Genomic DNA, 18,307 nt, shown 5'->3' on the forward strand with positions numbered 1-18,307 from the left:
ATGGCACAATCAGGCGAATGGGACGCAGAACAGCGACGCCACCACGAAAGCTCGTATGCCCATGGTGCTCTAGGGGTGGCAATGCGACCATACTCCACCCAGATTGTGATAGGGAGGATTTAACTCCAGGATAAGCGATCAAAGGCCTAGATGTGGGACAAAGGATATAAAGTCGTCCCATGCACGATTCGTCTGTTCTGAGCAAATATCTCATTGTCTCACTTACACCTTGTACCGACTACCTGGTTGTCGCATATCATGGGTGGACCAGAGAAACACATCGCCGAGGCGGAGGTTGAGCCCATTGGCAAGGATGTGGCTGTGGGTAACGTCGTTGAATTGGTTAATAGTCCAATATATCTTTTGATCGACTCCAGCTTTCGATGCTGACCAGATCTTCAGCAGAATGGGTCGGACGAGATCCTGCCAAACAAGGAGTTCCAAGAGTGCGTCTATGTGTCAATCGATTGTTCATCAAATCCTAACTGGTCTACAGAGATCTCAACGTCACCGCAGATGACTATGTTCATGCACGAGAAGAAGCACAGAACTTCACCCTCGAAGAGACCAGATCCATGATGGAGAAGGTCTGGAAGATCCATGAGCTCGATCCCAATTTTCCCGACAACATTCTCGACAAGATTAAAGAATTTTTGTTCAACGAAGATGTCTTCATCAACCCTGAGAAGCATGCTGAGCTCATTGCCGAAGTCAAGATCGAAGCTGCTCTGATCGTCAACAACTCTCCGTATGCCGAAGTCAGAGCTGTAGTTGATAACACCGATGATCCTAACATGCCATGCGCATCTCTCCGCGCGTACATTATTGGTCTTGGTTTTGTCACTCTGCTTGCTTTCATCAATCAGTTGTTCTCGATCAGACAGCCCTCAATTACCGTCGAGGCAAATGTTGCTCAACTCCTCGCGTATCCTGTCGGAGTCGCTGCTGCGAGATGGTTGCCAGACAAAGGTTTCACTTTGTTCGGAACACGCCACAGTCTGAACCCTGGCCCGTTCTCCAGAAAGGAACACATGCTCATCACAATCATGGCCAAAGTCGGTGCTAATCTTCCTTATACTGACTATGTTGTTTGGGTACAGTTCCTGCCTCACATGTTCAATCAAAGCTGGGCAGGTTCTTTCGCGTATCAAATCGTGATCGCTATTGGTACCAACTTTATTGGATTTGGTCTTGCTGGAATATGTCGTCGCTTCCTTGTTTATCCCGCTTACTGCGTTTGGCCCACGTCTCTCGTCACCATGGCTTTGAACAACTCTTTCCACGACAGCTCCAACCCATCCGTCATGGGTCCCTTCAAGAAGATCCTCACCATGTCTAGGCTTAAATTCTTCGTTGTGACTTTCACTGCCATGTTCTTCTGGTTTTGGTTCCCAAACTTCCTGTTCGAAGCTCTTAGCATCTTTAATTGGATGAACTGGATTGCACCAAACAATTTGCATCTATCTACCATCACTGGAATGAACAACGGTCTCGGCATCAATCCTTTCCCAACCTTCGACTAGAACATTCTCTTGTGGGATCAGATGGACCCGTTGATGGTGCCTTTCTTCAACACTGTCAACCGATTTGTTGGTATGGTCATTTCCGCTTTCGCTGTGCTCGGTCTCTGGTATTCCAACACCTTCAACACTGGGTACCTACCAATCAACTCTAACAAGGTCTTTGACCATTTTGGCAAGTTCTACAATGTCACTCGCACTCTCGACGATCGTGGAATGTTCGATGCTGCCAAGTATGCCGATTATTCACCAGCGTATCTAAGTGCTGCGAACGCGACCGTTTACGCATGCTTCTTCGCCATTTACACCGCAACCATCTCATATGCTTTCATGTACCACCGCCATGAGATCATGATGGGTTTCAAGAACCTTTTCCATCGCGGCGAGAGACAGGAGTATAATGATATCCACAATCGTTTGATGTCTGTCTATCCTGAAGGTTAGTACTCTTGTCAGTCTCATTTGATGCAGGAATTAATGGAACACAGTCCCTGAATGGTGGTATCTCATCTGCCTCTTGGTTTCTGTTGCTTTCGGCTGTGCTGGCATCGCTGCCTGGCCGACTTATGTAAGTGTACCCAGCAGTATATCTTGGATTTCTTCCTGACTCCTTCGCTGCCAGACTACTGTTGGTGTCGTCTTCTATGGTCTCGCGCTCTGTCTGGTCTTCATCATTCCCATCGGTATTATCCGAGCCATTAGTGGTATCCCAGTCACTCTGAACGTCTTGGCCGAGTTTATTGGAGGTGCTTGGGTCGGAGGTAATGCTCTGGCTATGAACTTCTTCAAGTCATTCGGCTATGTTACCTGTGCTCACACCATACAATTCTTGAACGACCTCAAGCTCGCGCACTACACCAAGATCCCTCCTCGTCACGCATTCTGGGCTCAGATGACTGCATGCTTCGTCTCCACTTTTGTTTGTACAGGCGTCCTCAACTTCCAGATCCACATCAAGGATGTCTGCACCACCGACGCACCAAATCGCTTCTACTGCCCTGGTAACAACACCTTCTTCACTGCCTCCGTCCTTTGGGGTACGCTTGGTCCTCACAAGGTCTTCGGTAAGGGTGGTCTATACACGACTCTCCTTATTGGATTCCCTGTCGGTCTGGTCGTACCTCCTATCGTCTACTACATCACCCGCAGCTTCCCACAAAAGAAGTGGCTTCGTCAGATCCATCCTGTCGCCATGATCTACGGCTGTCTTGCCTGGGCTCCCTACAACCTCTCGTACGTTTGGCCTCAGGTACCCATCGGTTTCATGGCCATGGTATGGCTCAAGACTCGCTATCTGGCTTGTTGGTCCAAGTACAACTATGTGCTTAGTGCTTCTTGGTCCGCTGCCATTGGTATCTCTGCCATTATCATCTTCTTCAGCGTGCAATATTCGGGCAATATCAGTTTGGATTGGTGGGGTAACAATGTCTCGTATCAGGGTTGTGAGGGTAAGGCTTGCACGAGGTTGACTTTGGGCAAGGGCGAATTCTTTGGACCTCGATCTTGGTGAAGGTTGGTGTTGTTTGTTGACATTCTTTTGAGATGGTTTTATGTCGCTATGATGCGATGTGGTGGATCCTGTGGAAATTTATGTTTATATCGCTAGTCATTGTTGCTTGTTCAAACTCTTTTGTCAACACGGATGATGCATCTCCTTTGTGCCGATGTTGTGCTCATTGTTACTAACGTTAGTGACATCGACTGCTGCACCTTCTCCGCACGCTCCACACCCCGCACACAATCTCCATTCATCACCTTGTCGATCCCCCCAAACGACCAGCTTCAACCTGAGTTCAGGCAGATTAGCCGCTACTATATGTGAAGCCCTATGCAACTCCTACCTTGTTCGGATTCCACGACGAAACAACTCGAGCTACCCCGCCGGACCAGTCGCGTAGATGCAGACACAAGCTTCTGAAACCAAGCCAACAGCCAACTAATCAATGTATAACGCTACGCCGGTAGCGTACAGTGTCACATGGGCTCGTATACAATTTATTGAGGAAGCATTCCAGTCGCTATCGGTTGAAATGCGCACACAAGATGCGACTTCAACCGATGTTGATCAGAACGCCAGCTACAACGATACGACACTGGCAGGTTGAAGCAACATAGTATAAAGTGGCTCGAAGATCTCAACAACCTTTTTCGACCATCACATTCCGTCATGTATATCAAGACCACTTCTCTCGCTACCTTAGGCGCACTTGCCTCCCAAGCCACAGCTCTGGATACTGGCTTCGGCCGTACACCTCCCATGGGCTTCAACACCTACAATCCTGCCGCATGCACCATCAATCAAACCTATGTTCGAGATACCATCAACGCTTTTGCAGACAAGGGGTTTGCGGCTGCTGGATATAACATTTTTGGCCTTGATTGTGGGTGGCAGGGTACGCAGCGACAAAGCAATGGCTCGATTACATATGATGCCAGTGCGTTTCCTGATGGTATACTTCCTTTGAGCAAACTTGCGAATAGTAAAGGTTTTGTAAGTCGATCCAAGTCAAGGAAGAGTGAAGCTTGGCTGATAATATTCGTCAGAACTGGGGCATGTACACCGATCAAGGCGTCAAAGCCTGCGACACTGGCGTCGACCGACCGGGTTCTCTCAACCACGAGAAACAGGATGCACTACAACTCGCAGGCTGGAACGTCGCATACATGAAAGTAGACAACTGCTGGATTACTGCTGACTCCAACGCCCCCAAAGACCCAAGGACGGACTTTCCTTCTCGTTTTGGAGCTTTCTCGAGTGCTATTCAAGCGGTCGGTATCAAAGGCATGTTGACTTGCCAATGGGGAGTTCCCTATTCGAGTCCAAGTGGCTTGCGAGGTCCTGCTGAGTGGACTCCGGCAGTATCGACTTCCTTCCGTGTCAGCGATGATATTACCCAAGGATGGGCGAGTGTCTCGAGAATCTACAATGAGGCAATCAATGTCAACTTGAGAGGCTTGAACGGTCCTGGCCACTTCTCAGACATGGACTTGCTTGAAGTTGGTCAAGCTGGCATGACGACTGACGAGCAAGCAACTCATTTTGCTATCTGGGCTATGTTTAAGAGTCCCCTCATGATTTCGACAAGAATCACGACTATGTCAAGCTCTACTCAAGCAATTCTGCAGAACAAAGGCTTGATTGCGATCAACCAGGATAGTCTGGGCAAGCCGGTCGTTCTTGTTCAGCGTTTCACTGGCGACAATGATCGGTTTGCAGGACCTCTTGCCAATGGCGATGTAGCGGTGCTTCTTGTCGACTTGACCAACACCAAGCGTAGTCTGGGCATCAACTTTTCCGCTCTCAACATCTCTTCTGCAACCGTCACAGATCTTTGGACGGGAAAGACAGTCCCGAACGCAAACAGCTACTCCACCACTGTCAACGGCCATGGTTCTGTTGCTCTTCGATTGAGCAATGTCAAGAAGGCAACACCAGCAGCACCAACTCTTAAGTACTACGAAGCCGAAGCCGGTAAGCTATCAGGCAGTGCAGCAGTAACCTCTTGCTCAGGCTGTTCCGGCGGCAAAAAAGTCGGCTCCATCGGCAACGGCGACAGCAACACCCTCACCCTCACGGGCATTCGCACAAGCCAAGCAACACAAGACGTCCGCTTCGACTACATTGACTGCGAGATCGGCTACGCATTTGGCGGAGGCTACGGCAACGTCAGAGGAGCGAGTATCAGTGTCAACGGTGGAGCTGCTCAATCTGTCAGTTTCCCGCTGACTGGCTATAACTGGGATAAAGATGTTGCCAAAGGATTTTTGGTTAGATTGTCGGGATTCAAGACGTCTGGTGATAACACAATCACGATTTCGGGATTATCGAGTGTGTCGCCTTATGCGCCGGACTTTGATAGAATTGGTGTCCTCGCTTGATGTAGACATATCATCAGAACCTATGACAGAGACGAAGGAGTTGAAGTATTGGCGATTTATTTTCTCCATGAACGATGTTTGATGACTTTGACGTGTAGCTGACGAATACAAATCATTGTCGGAAAACAGAAAACTTTAGCAAGAGACGTGCCTTGGATCAGCTTGTGCTTGAGAATGCCAAGGAAAGCATCAAAGTAAATACGAGAAGAGCTGTAAACAATGTTTTTGAGTGCTTACAGATCGGACGAGACCAAACATGGCCGAGCTGACACGGACCGGAGTTTCGTGCGGGCAGGCACTGCTGAACGTCGACCTTATTTGCACAGAACATGGCAAAGCATGAGTGGCGATACAGAAAGGCTTACAAGGAGGTCTTGCGGTCTGTCAATTTCGAATGCAACGATATGTGTTCCATGTCTTGATGTTGAAGGGGGAAGGAAGGTGCGGAAAGAAGTCGCGTGGCGGGATCGTTGACGGAGCTGGAGCCCGGTCGAGACCCTGGTCATCTGCGAACCGCTCATGTCCCGTTCTTACCCAACTCAGCGGAGCTGTCCTTCCCCGAATTGGATATACTTTTAAGCATGTATACACACATTAGGCTCGAAGCTGAACGTGGTAAAGTACGTATCCTGCTTTCAAGACTATTCACAACTTCTAGAGCATCCCACGGATCTGCCTGACCCTACAGTACTATTGACCTTGACTGAGATGAAGCACAGATAAACTTTTCGGAGCCGTAGCTGTGGTAAGAGCGACGCTGATAATGACATGAATAACCAAGCCACTGTCATTCTGTCAGCCAGAGACATCGCTTTGTATCTCGATTCTGGAAGAATATTGTGCTGATTTCCTGCGAGAAGTCAACTTGTAACAGAGCTGATACACGATATTCGGACATTCCAAATGTGCATTCCAGTTGTGACTGCGGCATTGCAGAGATATAAGAGTAGGTCTTCTCTCGCGTCTTCCAGGACATCATCAGCAACAATTCAGCCTTCCTTTCCTCTGAACAATACAAATTGGCAATCACGACGCGACCAATCTTGCACATTCAACACACTCAAGATGTACTCTTGGACAGCTCTTGCTTTATCTCTCCTAGCCGTATCTGTCTCAGCCGCTCCCCCTCACCTCGAAGCCCGTAAAGGTGCTGCTCCTGTCGGCGGTCCAGCGTCGGCAAAAGTGACCATCTACAGCAGTTATACTTGTGCTGCGCCAGGCACTGTAAGTGCTGCCCTCTGCTAGTACACGATTGCACTTCTGATATCGTGTCAAGGCCCCACCCACAGATGGTAGTGCTGGAACAGCAACCACATTCACAATCGCAGAAGCAACATGCACAATCCCAACTGCTAGCCTCTTGTTCGGAGGAGCAATCACAGCAACACTATCAACCACGCCAAAGACTGGAACCGTAGGATGTGAGTGCCGTCTTCTGAAATTGATGGGAACGTGACTGATCACTATCTGTACAGGCTATATCCTTGGTCACAGTCAGCAGGGTTGCGGCATCACGCTTACGAACAATCTTTATGGATGGCCATTTAATGGTATCTCTGTTGGCAACAGTGTCGGTTGTGGGAATGCACCTGCAGGTACTCAATGGGGCGCTTTCGAGGTCTTGTGTGTTTGAGAGAGCCATGAGGGAAGACCAAATATTGACTAGACCTATTTACTCTCTCCAGACCTTCTTAGTCAAATCGGTTCCGGAATAAGCGCAACTGAGGTCTTTGTTCCAATCAGTAAATGAAACTACTCTACCTTCAGTGACCTGGATATGTGGCTTTATATAAATATGATGTTCCATCTTCTGATTATGCAGACAATTCGCAGTAGCTCTCTCTAATGCCACTACTCGCTAACAGGTCATCGGGCCGTAGCAAGATTGTACTCGACTTCATTTCCATCCCACTTCTGCGTTCAAGGTCTCGCATTGCCAGCCCAAGATCAAGTTTGTCGTGCCGTCGCTGCTGCACCATGGTCCTAATCCCTGAAGCATCCAATTCCTCTGAAAAGCATTTTCCCATATCTGCATTGATCCCAGGCGCTTCGCCATGCTATAAAAAACACCAGTCGAAGCCGCGAAGCATCCTCTCACGGCGGCTTGGTAATGTGCTTTTACCTGCGTTAGGGAACGAACCAGAACGTACCTCCCCAGATAGTCCGTACCCCATCATGTTGACCTCGTCACTCCTGGGCGTGTCTTTAAGTTGACTTGTGGATTAGGATGACAGAGTTCAGTTCTTGCTTGGCGTGCGCCGCATACTTCGGGGATTTCTGCAGCGTCAGGAAGTCGCGGATAGCATTATGATGTACGTTCTCGGGATTTATGTGTTTTGACGGCGAGGGGGATTCGGTATCCTTAACCACAGGTAGAGGGTCGCAAGGAGTCGTCCAGAAATGGTCATGAACCAAGATAAGAGGTCAATGCTATGAAGAGGCTTCGCGTGAATGCCATCATAGAGTAGGCCGCCTTGTATAGATTATCTCCGCCATATACGAGGACGCCTACGAGACTGTAGGCAGAACCAAGCTTGAGCGAAGCTTCCGTGCAACGACCTGCAGTCGTTCGTGCTCCTCTATGGTACTCTTGGCATGCATCAACCATTGCTTCCCAGTGTTCGCCTCCGTAGCCGTATGTATAGATCGCAATGGCAAGGATGGTGATATATACGCGAAGGTTTATTCTTTGTTCTCGGAATGGGTGATTTCGTACATGCTGCAGCCAAAGCGACCGTAAATAGTTATAGGCAAAAAAACAGTCTGCCATCTCGATGACGCCCTGGAAAGCGAGCAGAAGCGCCAGTGAATGAAGAATGAAACCATAGATCATCCTGGAGCGTGTGTTGTGTAACAGATAAAACAAGTGCGTTTTCAGAAAACAGTGTTCGAAGAGTGCGAAAGATCACATTGAACCATCCAATCAACAATATCTGTTTCGAGTGAGCGACAACAGTCTTATATGGCCGCGCCAGCCAGCCAGTGGTCCGTGCGTGAACCATTTGGAATCTGCTAAGAACTCCACTGTGCCGCTCAATGTACTCTATAACACAAAATTTTCTAATGGAATGGGATAATCAAGAGTTTTCTCGACTTTCAACTTGGCGGCCTGCCATAGCATAGTATCAATACAGCCTCTTACAAGACAGTAGGATTTCGAAGGCCAATTTTCACAACCATGACCTGAAGCCTTATCATGATACGAGTACGGACACGAGCTGCTGGTAAGATGGTTTCGATAGCGTATAAAAAAGACAGCCTTGAAGCTGATAAGGGATTCTCATCGGATTTTAGTGTTCGTGTTCGTTCTCCACAATGGAATAGCAACCGAAGCGATGCAGCAATGGAAGATTCCTAGAGAGGTGCCAATTTACGGAAAACCTTGTTACACCATGCTACGTCAATCAGTGAGGCTGGAATCGGGTTCGATGCAAGGAAGGAGTGAGGATTCGATCTTGGCAGGTTGAGGACGCTGTAGCTAGCAGTAATTCGATGAACAGTTTCAGCTTCAAGACAGACATCTCTCAGGCTTAGCAGTCTGGGAGCTACAAAACCTGAAACTACTACGAGAGCAAGCTATACATGACTAGTGATCTGTAAGTCATGCTACGAGGCATCATTCCCGAGCGGAAATGCTAATGTCGCTAACTGTTGCTTGTTTGATATCTCATGTTCGCTAAACATGGCAGAAGTCATCGATGTGAGAACGTCGGACTAAGTGAAAGAGGTGTGGTGTGGCGTATGCGGCGAAGTGTAAGGGCTATATCGTGCTCTGCTTGCTAGAAGGGAAAAAGAAAACATATGCTCGTCCACTATGTATACAGATGCTCACTACGTACGTTATCAGATACCGCTATCAGCAACTGATAATTACGCAAAAACCTTGGTTCTACGGTTTGCGTCGCTCAGCGCCTGCTGGAGTTGTGATGATTTACTGTCTCCTTGTATTGCCTCGTCCATGGAAAGTGCAATAAATAGATCAGATCACATGGAGCTCTAGAGGAGTGTGTTCGGCATAATTTGCCTTTTTTGATAGATAATATCCAAGACAAGCGCCACCAGGATAGCCGTTTTCACTATGACTTCGTAAATGTAAATTATCAAGAAACGCAGCCGACCTTCGGAGGTCAATGATGTCCACCAGCAAGAAGTCAAAATCGCTGTTGGCAGCCATCAAACCGAATATGGCTGCAAATGCGAACGTTGACCCAAAAAATGGAAGGCATCATGGCTGTAAGCCCGCGAGCGATCGATGAAGCAGCATCTCTCGCAATTCTTCAGGCTGCATGAAATGTGATCAGATGGCTTCACGTCTTCTGGTCAATCATATGATTGATGGCAATGCCAGAACACACTTTGTTGGATGAGACATCTCTCTCCCTCGTCGTATAGGAGTCTTTGTCTCTAAGTCAACAGACCGACTTGGTTACTATGAGTGTTTTACAGTGCGACTTCGACCATTGCGAGACCAGTGCCACGTCGTACGATGGCGTTGCTAAGTCTTCTCGTAACGGAAACTTGTAACGGTAGGGTATGGAAACTAGTCTCAACGAGACTCTCGCTCATCCCGATGCGCGAGTTTGCTCGAAGGCTCCCCCTAACTCTCGTATCCGAACCTTGCTGTGTATATAAACACGAAGCCCTCGTAGTAGTTCTCAGTCATCATAACTACTTCGTTCTAGCTTGGAGACACCATGTTCATCTCCGCGCTTTTCTTCTTATTCGTTGCCTCTTCAGCTGTCGGTCAAGGCATCATCTCTCCTGATAACTGAACCCTCGCGGGAGACTATGTCCATCAACAATGGTACAACTTGACCTACTTTGATCGACTTCAAAAGCGACAGGAACAGAGACTCAACTTTCGTGTTTATGCCAATGCCATCGCGATTGCAGGTTATACTTATTCTTATGGAGCTGAACAATGGGGGGATATTGTGGATGCTTGTGAGGAATACCATAATGGACAACGCACGACTGCAGGGTTGTGCGTCAAGAACTCCATGAGGCTTGCTGCTGGCTATGGTATCGTTGGTGCCTTGGGATATGCTGGCGATACGGCTTGCGTTGCGCTCCTACAGGGTGTGCTCGGAGTTGCAAACACCTTGAATGGTAATCAGGGTCAGGGCCCAAACGCAAGATCAGTCTTCGACCCACCAGACTTCGAATACGGCACCAACCATACCTCTGATGATGTTATCGACCTCATGAACAACGCTATCGATGTCAACAGATTCCAGAGACTCGGTGGCAACAGCACTGAATCACTGCAGAAGCGGTCATGCATCGTCAGAAATGGCGATTTATACACAAAGAACCATTACTTTGTCTACAACGGCAACTATGGGATGAAGCACCAATGCAAGAACGGCTGTGGAGACGAAAACTACAATTCCAAAGACATGGGAGACGTCATTGACGCAATGATTGGTCACGTCTACAGCACTAAAGATCTCAACGCGCAATTCACGACCTACGACAGAAATTCTGGCAAAGTGTATGCTAGATGCAAATTCACGTTTGAGGACGCCCCTACGGATTCGTGCCCAGAATTGATCACAGGATCGGGATGCAAATTCTAGGCATTCCACGTTAGCTGGCAGTGTGAGATTTCGAAGAAATCGCCACCAGGGCTACTGAGAGACCACGGTTAGGTGCATCATAGCTAGGCATGATGAATTCTGGGAAGGTCGAGGGGAAAAAGTGAGATGCGAGGCATTACCATACCTGGTTGAGACATACACTGATGTAGGTATATGTGCATGGTGGAGCAGTGGAAGTTGAGGAAAGATGAGGGCTCTTAGACATGTCTAGGCTTGATACTTTAGCGCCAACAATGTATCACGGCAAGTTTACCATACTTAGCAAGGATGCATACTATCATCCTTCAACCTACTTGCTTCATTATGCCTCAGATACAGTAGATGTTGACGGCTTACATCGCAAAGAATTTGCAGTTACCAACAGCTCAGACCAATATCAGAAAGTGGTGCACAAACTGGATTTATCTTACCCATTCGTACCCCTGACGTTCTTATCAAGCTAGTCATCTTGCAATTGATGTATGGTCAAAAGGGGGTCTGATTAAAAAGACGTTGGCTGATCTTTCAGATTGACCCCGCAGTCCCTGTGATCGATCTCAGACCTCTTATGCAGTTCAGATGATAGAGATGGCTCCGTCGCTTGTAAAACCTCTGTCGCGAGTCGCTCAAGCGTCGATACAACTGCCTCAGGCTCAACTAGCCATTGAGAGATAGTCTGACTTTCTCGCCCGATTCTCTTTAACTCCGCATCTGACTTCTGGATATTGTGGTCCCAATCAAGCTTGACGATCTTGATTGACAGATTCTCTTTGCCCTCTACCACAACAAACAATCCCGGGTGAACTTTGGAAATCCTCTGGCTACCAGTAGCAGGTACTGTAGGATTCCTGACTGTCTCTGCGTACGCGATCGGAAGGTCTTCTTGGATTTCTGCGATGGAGGACAACTCTGATGGCCGAAACATAAAAGTTGCCTCACCCAGTGGAAAATCGGGACCACCACGAGGATCAGGTATGCACCGCATCGCTTCTAGTTGAGAGAGATTCGTTGAGTAGACCAAGAACTGCCACTGTCCATGTGGAGCGGCACCACCTTGATTGTCCGGCCCCTCGTTGCCGCTATCATCATACCTCACACGAACATTGTCGAAGTCGTCGTCGTTGTCGCTCACACTGGTCAACTCCATACCCAATTGGTCAATTGGGATACCTCGACACTGAGTGACTTTCCATTTTCCGCGATCCTTGTCACAGTGTACTGCTGTTGCCCCTTTATGTTTCCAGTCAGGTTGCGTCAATGCAATAAAGCCGAAAACGTAGAACTGCTCATCATCCCCACCATCGGGTGCAAATTCTGGGAATTGACGTTCGACCATGTGCAGATGATGTTCCAGGATACGCTGCAGTGAGGGTGATCGAAGGTCTGGACGGCTTTGGTTGGCTGGTTTAAGAAACCCCACGCTTTCCCATTCGGATTCTGGCTCGTTCAGGGCTTGTTCATTGTATGCTGACATTGCCAATCGATAGAGTTTTTGAGCGTCTTGAGGCGCATGATAAGTCGTGTATATGAGCCACTTGTCAAATTCAGAAGTTCTTGCGTCGCTATTGTAGGTGCGTTCCAATATGGAAGCGGCATCTTGAGGTAGATGAAGCTCGTCCATGATTGTTTGTGGTAGAGGTAGTATGTGGCAGAAATGTTCGAGATGCAATGCACTTGAGTAGTGTTCGTGGGCAGGAAGAACCCCCGGAAGACAGGACAGCTGACCTCTTGATCCCAAGACTGTGATCTGATGGGTATTCCTGATACTGTGTGACACAAAATTCGCAGCACATTTCCGTTGATGAACCACAGACCTGGAGGTACAACAATTCCTCTACACCTACTTGGTCATGTTGCAGACACCAAGGCCGAGGTGAGAGATCAAGGTTGAACAAGAGTCGAGGGAGAAGCTGGTTGTGGAGTTGTCCTTGGCTCTTGGCCAACAGAAGATATATATGTAATCAAGCCCGTCCTTTGATGAGGCCGAGATATTCTCTTTGCTTGTAGACAGTGATGTATATTATATATCTTACTCGTCTCCCACAGCCGCGGTGTTTCAAAGATCCGCCATCACCCGGAACGACTGAATCGACTCCGACTCGAATGCAGTAGAATGACCTTGTGGGTACGGATCTTCTGCGCTCAAACGTCTTTGGTGGGAGGTCGAGGTGGAAGCATTGAGGTAGTTCAATGGAATGCCTTCAGGATCGAAAACATCATCACCTCTTTCCATTTTGCTCTTGCGCCTCTGGAATCTGGATTTGACACGGGCGAAAAAGCCAGGATGTGGCTTGATCCAGCGTACATAGCCCGTGTCGGCGCCGTCAGAAGTCTCTGCGACATCGAAGCCAGGATGTTCCTCACCCAGCTCACCAACCATACCAAAGCGATACTTGTCACTCGAAAGACGGATAAGGGAGTATAGTTCATCCTTCGTAAGATTTGGACTGAATGTTGCATGACAGAACTCTGAATACCAGCGAAATTTGCTGTCATAAATAAAACAAAAGATGGCGTAGAGACTACCGATATCCCTAGGTAGCTTTCGTTCAGGAGGAGCCCAGTAGGAACTTATTGCATGGATATACAGAAGTGCCCAGAAAATTCCGATGACCGCCAGAGTTGGGGATAGTCGAACAACAGCAATATCGGTTAATATAAACGAGCAAGATCCAGTGGCAATCAGTGTTGGTATCCAACTGAGAGCGTTTAATATGCCAGAGTAAACGACTTTAAAATGTCCATTGGCCCAGGCCTGAGACAAGACTTGGAGTGGGGACACAGTCATATAGTCCAGTAGAATCGATTGAGAGGCAAAGCTAGGTTCTGCATACATACACGCGAAGGGTTGCGACCATCTATGATGCGTGTCCAAGTCCGCGATCAGGAAGTTAGCAAGATTCATAGTCATGACTGGTAAGAACCTGCAGATCAAAATCGGTACCAGGGTTATCACTAGGCTCGAATCAGTCTGAGAAGGAGCAGTGGGCCATTGATCTCCGGTCGATGTGAGGCTTGTACTATTTATCGAAACGGCGATGTTGGTCGATAGTACCAGCAACCTAGGGAGTTGAAGTACTACACCCTCAGATGTCCAGATCCGGATCAGAGCGAAAACAAGACATACACAGAGAACAATGAGATATAGAATTGCAAGGCTGGCAAAAACTTTGGATGGAATTCCTGGAGCTTTGCGATACGGGTAGTGTGAACAACCCGGTGTCTCTGCGCAACAACGGGTCGGAAGAAGTTCATGCGCACCCGAGCGTGGCCTTTTTGCAAGTTCTGAACTCTTCACAGAGACTCGATCGACGAGGTGGCGACAGTACGGCTCCAGGGATCCCTGCTGATTGAAGAACTCGTTGAATTGATTCAGGTACGCACATGCTTCAGATGGCTCCAGGGTGTCATCAAGGGACCTGATTCCATAGACAATATCTGGTTGCGGAGTCGCTAGACAGTGAACCTTCCAGTAGCCAAGTCTGTAAGTTACGCCAGACTTCTTCATCGTTTTATACCAGGATTTGCGGTCCAAAGGAAAATCTAGCTTTGGCTTAGTGTACTCGGTTGAGAACAAAAGCATGATGTCGGCTAGGGAAGTCGGGTCCCAATCTTTCTTTAGGCCTGTGCTGCAGTTGCCATATTTGAGAGCAACATAGGCAGTTATCAGGGCTATGGCTAGATAGTTGATGCTCAAATACATTGCGGGTACAACCCTAACCGAGACCACCCAAATATGATCATCGGTTTCCTGGACAGAGAACAGCAAGCTCTTGAGCCCTATGTTTAGCAACATCGCGCGTGTTCCAAACAAGTTCAAGTAGCGTAACAGTGTTGGAAACAGGCGTAAAGAAACAGTGGCTACAATCTGGGAGTTGCGATTTTTGATTCGTTTCGGATGTTGGTCTGCCATGCAAATGAATGGGAGAATTCTGCGTAGATTCGACATAGTGCTGTGGAACAAAGCGGACGAAACAAGGCCCACGATTGTCGGCAGATAGCGTGCCGTAAGGTAGTAATCGACATCATGGACTGTCCAGCGATAGTCAAGCATTGAACGATAGAACAAATAAGCAAGGAGTGCGGAGATAACAGTGTAAAATGACACAAGGCTCCAAAGCGCCCAGCCCTGCAGCAGCACTGGTAGAAAAGTCAGAGGAGTGTAACCATCTGGAGGCTCGATCGGCTCAAAACGCAGTGTAGAGCTTGACTGAGATGTATGAGCATCCTCCTCCTGATGAGCTGGCGTACTTTCGTGCTGGGTGTCGTCTTTTTCAGATCTTGTACTCTTTGCAATATCGGTGAAATGAAGACCTTGTGCAGAAATTGGCCATGTCGAGCTTCTGAATTCGGACTGAGACAGGGGGATTGCCTGGAACATGATGAGAATAGTTGGATTTGCAACTGCTCACGGGCGCCGAAGATGTCGCTCCAACTTATGCGTCACCAAGTCCGCGCCGTCAACGGATTTTTTTACGTACGTGGCTGAGGCAAGCGATACTGATGGCGCAGTTTGTGCTTATATATGATGCCTCCATGCGCCAGTGGCTTCTGGTCTGTATGCAGGTTGATCCATCACACCAAGTACCTACAACCGCAGGTGCGTAGCTTCATTAACCTGCTGAGTCGCATATTTGATTTATCCTGTCGTATGCCTAGCAAAAGTGATGTTCCAGGGAACATGTGTGCGAGTCTGTTCCTGATTCCTCACGTCAAAGTGCGTCCGTGTCATTGGGTTTTTGTCGAAAGACTTTTCAGGTCCTGTCATTCGAGCGTATACCTATGGGCAACGCACCCCAAACCGAAGTAGGTTACCAAGATTGATCGTGGCGAGACGTGCCCATAGCAGTGCTTCAAGCAACGTATCTCTGGCCTATTAAAGTCTTCGGCTGGTTGCATTCGTAAGCACGGTCTGTAGCCTGTCAGGTTCGAGCCTGCAGCACCGAAGAAGCTTGTTGGTTGGCACGATGTATGGTTCAGTCAGAATAAGGCTGAATGGTGCGTCTAGGGTGGGGTATATGTTCATGCAAATTATTTGCTATTTTCGAGCGCTCCTCACTTGATCGTCTTGTGGTCTCCAATGGCAAGGTCCGTAAGCAGCACCAGGATGTCATTTCTTGGGATTCAAGCGCAAGCGACTGCACACGCAATATCTCGCGTGAAACCCTCTTGTCTTCTCCATTGTCACAAAGATCAGAGTCCGAGCTTCACACTTTCGACCTGTGCTACAAGCTGGTTCCGTCATGCGGGTCGAATAGAATCCATGTGATTAGGAAGCTGAGCCTTCGAGGCTTCCATACTCGCAGGTTCACTGACAGAAGTTTATTCTGTGGAACAAATCCACTCACACGTACGAGCTCTCCAGAGATGACGCCCGAAAATGTCGGTGTTGCAGTGGCGGTGCAGCATTCTCGTAGGCAGTGCAAAGAGTCGTGGCAGTCGTTGTTGTAAGCAGCTTCCAGGCGCGCATCGAGGAAACATTAAGCTCGTCCTCCTGAGCACTCAGAAGATTTAGCATCGATGGTGAGGCGGAGGCCGGCGGATCTTCGGGCCCGTGTATCCGATCCCGCCCCGTTCCACAACCTTATCTCAGCGCCGACGATCGACACTGCGGAAATGCTCCGCACATGAGTGGCACCTTCCAAATACCTTCAGGCTCCATCTCCATCCGAAGAGTTGATACACTCAGATATACTTTCCACTGCTTCCGCATGGATCCCACAGATTGGATCGTTGAACGTCGAAGCGTTCGTGGTTTTGGGATGATTTATGCTGACGTAGAGCAATTGAAGGATAATTGTGCATAGGGCGAAGCGGCTATTCAGTTCGTGCTCCTAGCGAGCTGATCATCTTCTCGGACCAGTATCAGCACTTAACACAGCATGTCTGATAACATGATGAACCGCAACTGATCATTCGCTTCTCTTTTTCAGCAGGGATAACTAATGCAACGATACGGAGCTACACGCAAAATCTCTAGCGGAAGAGATCATCTTCCTTGATCAGCATATCTCTGTTGACTTCAGAAAGGTCTCTTTGACCACCCAGATGCAAATTCAGCAGTGCATCGCCCCAAAGACTCCTCAAGACATGCTTGACGCCATCTTCACCTCCAATCGCCAACCCATAGATATAAGGTCTGCCGACAAGCACACATTTTGCTCCCAAAGCGATGGCCTTGATGATGTCTACTCCAGATCGAATCCCACTATCGAACAGCACATCCAGCTTATCTCCTACTGCGTCAACGATGCGAGGCAGAACTCCAAGCGAGCTGACGCCGCCATTGTGTTGACGACCACCATGATTGCTGACAACAATGCCAGCCATGCCCGCTTCCACAGCCTTGCGAGCATCGGCAACTGTCTGGATGCCCTTTAGTACAATTGGGCCATCCCAATGCTTCTTCAAGAATTCAAGATCTTCCCAGCTCTTGCTGTGACCGGGTACGATGGTGTATGTCCACTCCCTAGCCGCATCACCGATACCACCAGCCTGAGTTATGCCATACTCGTCTCCAATCTCCTCGCTGATGGGCTTTCCATACTTCTTCTTGAAGTGTTCCTTGAAGACTGGATCAGTAAGCCCGATCTGGACACCCACGCGATCGGGATGAATGAAAGGGTTGTATCCATTATCCATGTCTGCCGGTCTCCAGCCTTGGGTGTATGTGTCCAGTGTGACGAACAGAGCGGTGAAGCCGGCTTTTTTGGCACGATTCAACATGCTAATCGTGATGTCGTCATGCTCACGGCTGGGCCAGTAAAGCTGGAACCAACGTACCGGTGTCTTGTCGTTCTTCTTTGCACCTTGGTCATGAGCAGCGGCCACATCTTCGATGGATGTGCTTGATGCGGTGGACATCACATATGGAATGCCGACACCGCCAGTCGCTCTCGCCGAAGCTATTTCGCCCTCCGCGTGGAAGATCTTCTGCACTCCGACAGGTGCAGCAGCCATTGGAAAAGGCAATTCATGACCCAAGACCTTGGTGGTTGCGTCGGCCATTAGCTCACGACCCTCGTCATCTTTGAAGCTGGGCACCAAGCGGCTGGGCAAGATGGACCACCGCTGAAAGGCGGCAAGGTTCTTGTTGTAGGTCTCCGAGGTGCCTGCATTACCGCGAACATATCCAAAACTGTTGGCACTGAGCACTTTGCGAGCTTCTTCTTCCCACTGGTCCGATTGAAACGTGAACGGAGGTTTGTGCCATGCGAGGCCGTTCATGTAGACCTCCTGCTCGTAACGTGGTGCGCTGTTGCCTGGTGGCATGATAGGTGGTATTTGCGGTTGCCGTGGAGTTGTGTTGTAGAGGGGTAGAGGGGTCAA

The 18,307-nt window shown here is 48.7% G+C and overlaps 7 protein-coding genes across 7 annotated transcripts; 4 read left to right on the plus strand and 3 right to left on the minus strand.

Annotated features, from left to right (window-relative positions):
• On the plus strand, positions 1-3,030 carry M437DRAFT_76637 (OPT-domain-containing protein; the record flags this gene model as incomplete). The annotated part of the gene is made up of 7 exons (XM_041026656.1): positions 1-13; positions 272-342; positions 403-446; positions 497-1,355; positions 1,524-1,959; positions 2,009-2,088; positions 2,143-3,030. 7 exons carry the CDS (start codon positions 1-3, stop codon positions 3,028-3,030), a joined length of 2,391 nt encoding a protein of 796 aa, XP_040878077.1.
• Positions 3,031-3,777: 747 nt separating this feature from the next.
• M437DRAFT_52833 (putative alpha-galactosidase) lies at positions 3,778-5,399 on the plus strand (the record flags this gene model as incomplete). Its single annotated transcript, XM_041022427.1, has 2 exons — positions 3,778-4,011; positions 4,065-5,399. The coding sequence occupies 2 exons, from the start codon at positions 3,778-3,780 to the stop codon at positions 5,397-5,399; spliced, it is 1,569 nt and encodes a 522-aa protein (XP_040878078.1).
• A 1,065-nt stretch (positions 5,400-6,464) lies between these two features.
• Positions 6,465-7,032, plus strand: M437DRAFT_52665 (uncharacterized protein; the record flags this gene model as incomplete). Its single annotated transcript, XM_041022396.1, has 3 exons — positions 6,465-6,623; positions 6,676-6,820; positions 6,875-7,032. 3 exons carry the CDS (start codon positions 6,465-6,467, stop codon positions 7,030-7,032), a joined length of 462 nt encoding a protein of 153 aa, XP_040878079.1.
• A 3,155-nt stretch (positions 7,033-10,187) lies between these two features.
• Positions 10,188-10,978, plus strand: M437DRAFT_67446 (uncharacterized protein; the record flags this gene model as incomplete). The annotated part of the gene is made up of 2 exons (XM_041024939.1): positions 10,188-10,203; positions 10,293-10,978. 2 exons carry the CDS (start codon positions 10,188-10,190, stop codon positions 10,976-10,978), a joined length of 702 nt encoding a protein of 233 aa, XP_040878080.1.
• Positions 10,979-11,480: 502 nt separating this feature from the next.
• Positions 11,481-12,599, minus strand: M437DRAFT_85959 (uncharacterized protein; the record flags this gene model as incomplete). The annotated part of the gene is made up of 1 exon (XM_041028375.1): positions 11,481-12,599. The coding sequence occupies one exon, from the start codon at positions 12,597-12,599 to the stop codon at positions 11,481-11,483; it is 1,119 nt and encodes a 372-aa protein (XP_040878081.1).
• A 435-nt stretch (positions 12,600-13,034) lies between these two features.
• On the minus strand, positions 13,035-15,359 carry M437DRAFT_67448 (uncharacterized protein; the record flags this gene model as incomplete). The annotated part of the gene is made up of 1 exon (XM_041024940.1): positions 13,035-15,359. One exon carries the CDS (start codon positions 15,357-15,359, stop codon positions 13,035-13,037), a length of 2,325 nt encoding a protein of 774 aa, XP_040878082.1.
• Positions 15,360-16,954: 1,595 nt separating this feature from the next.
• M437DRAFT_76640 (FMN-dependent alpha-hydroxy acid dehydrogenase) lies at positions 16,955-18,250 on the minus strand (the record flags this gene model as incomplete). The annotated part of the gene is made up of 1 exon (XM_041026657.1): positions 16,955-18,250. The coding sequence occupies one exon, from the start codon at positions 18,248-18,250 to the stop codon at positions 16,955-16,957; it is 1,296 nt and encodes a 431-aa protein (XP_040878083.1).
• Between the last annotated feature and the right edge of the window lie 57 nt (positions 18,251-18,307).

Source organism: Aureobasidium melanogenum (assembly GCF_000721775.1).
Source record: "Aureobasidium melanogenum CBS 110374 unplaced genomic scaffold scaffold_16, whole genome shotgun sequence".
NCBI classification, from domain to species: Eukaryota; Fungi; Ascomycota; class Dothideomycetes; order Dothideales; family Saccotheciaceae; genus Aureobasidium; species Aureobasidium melanogenum.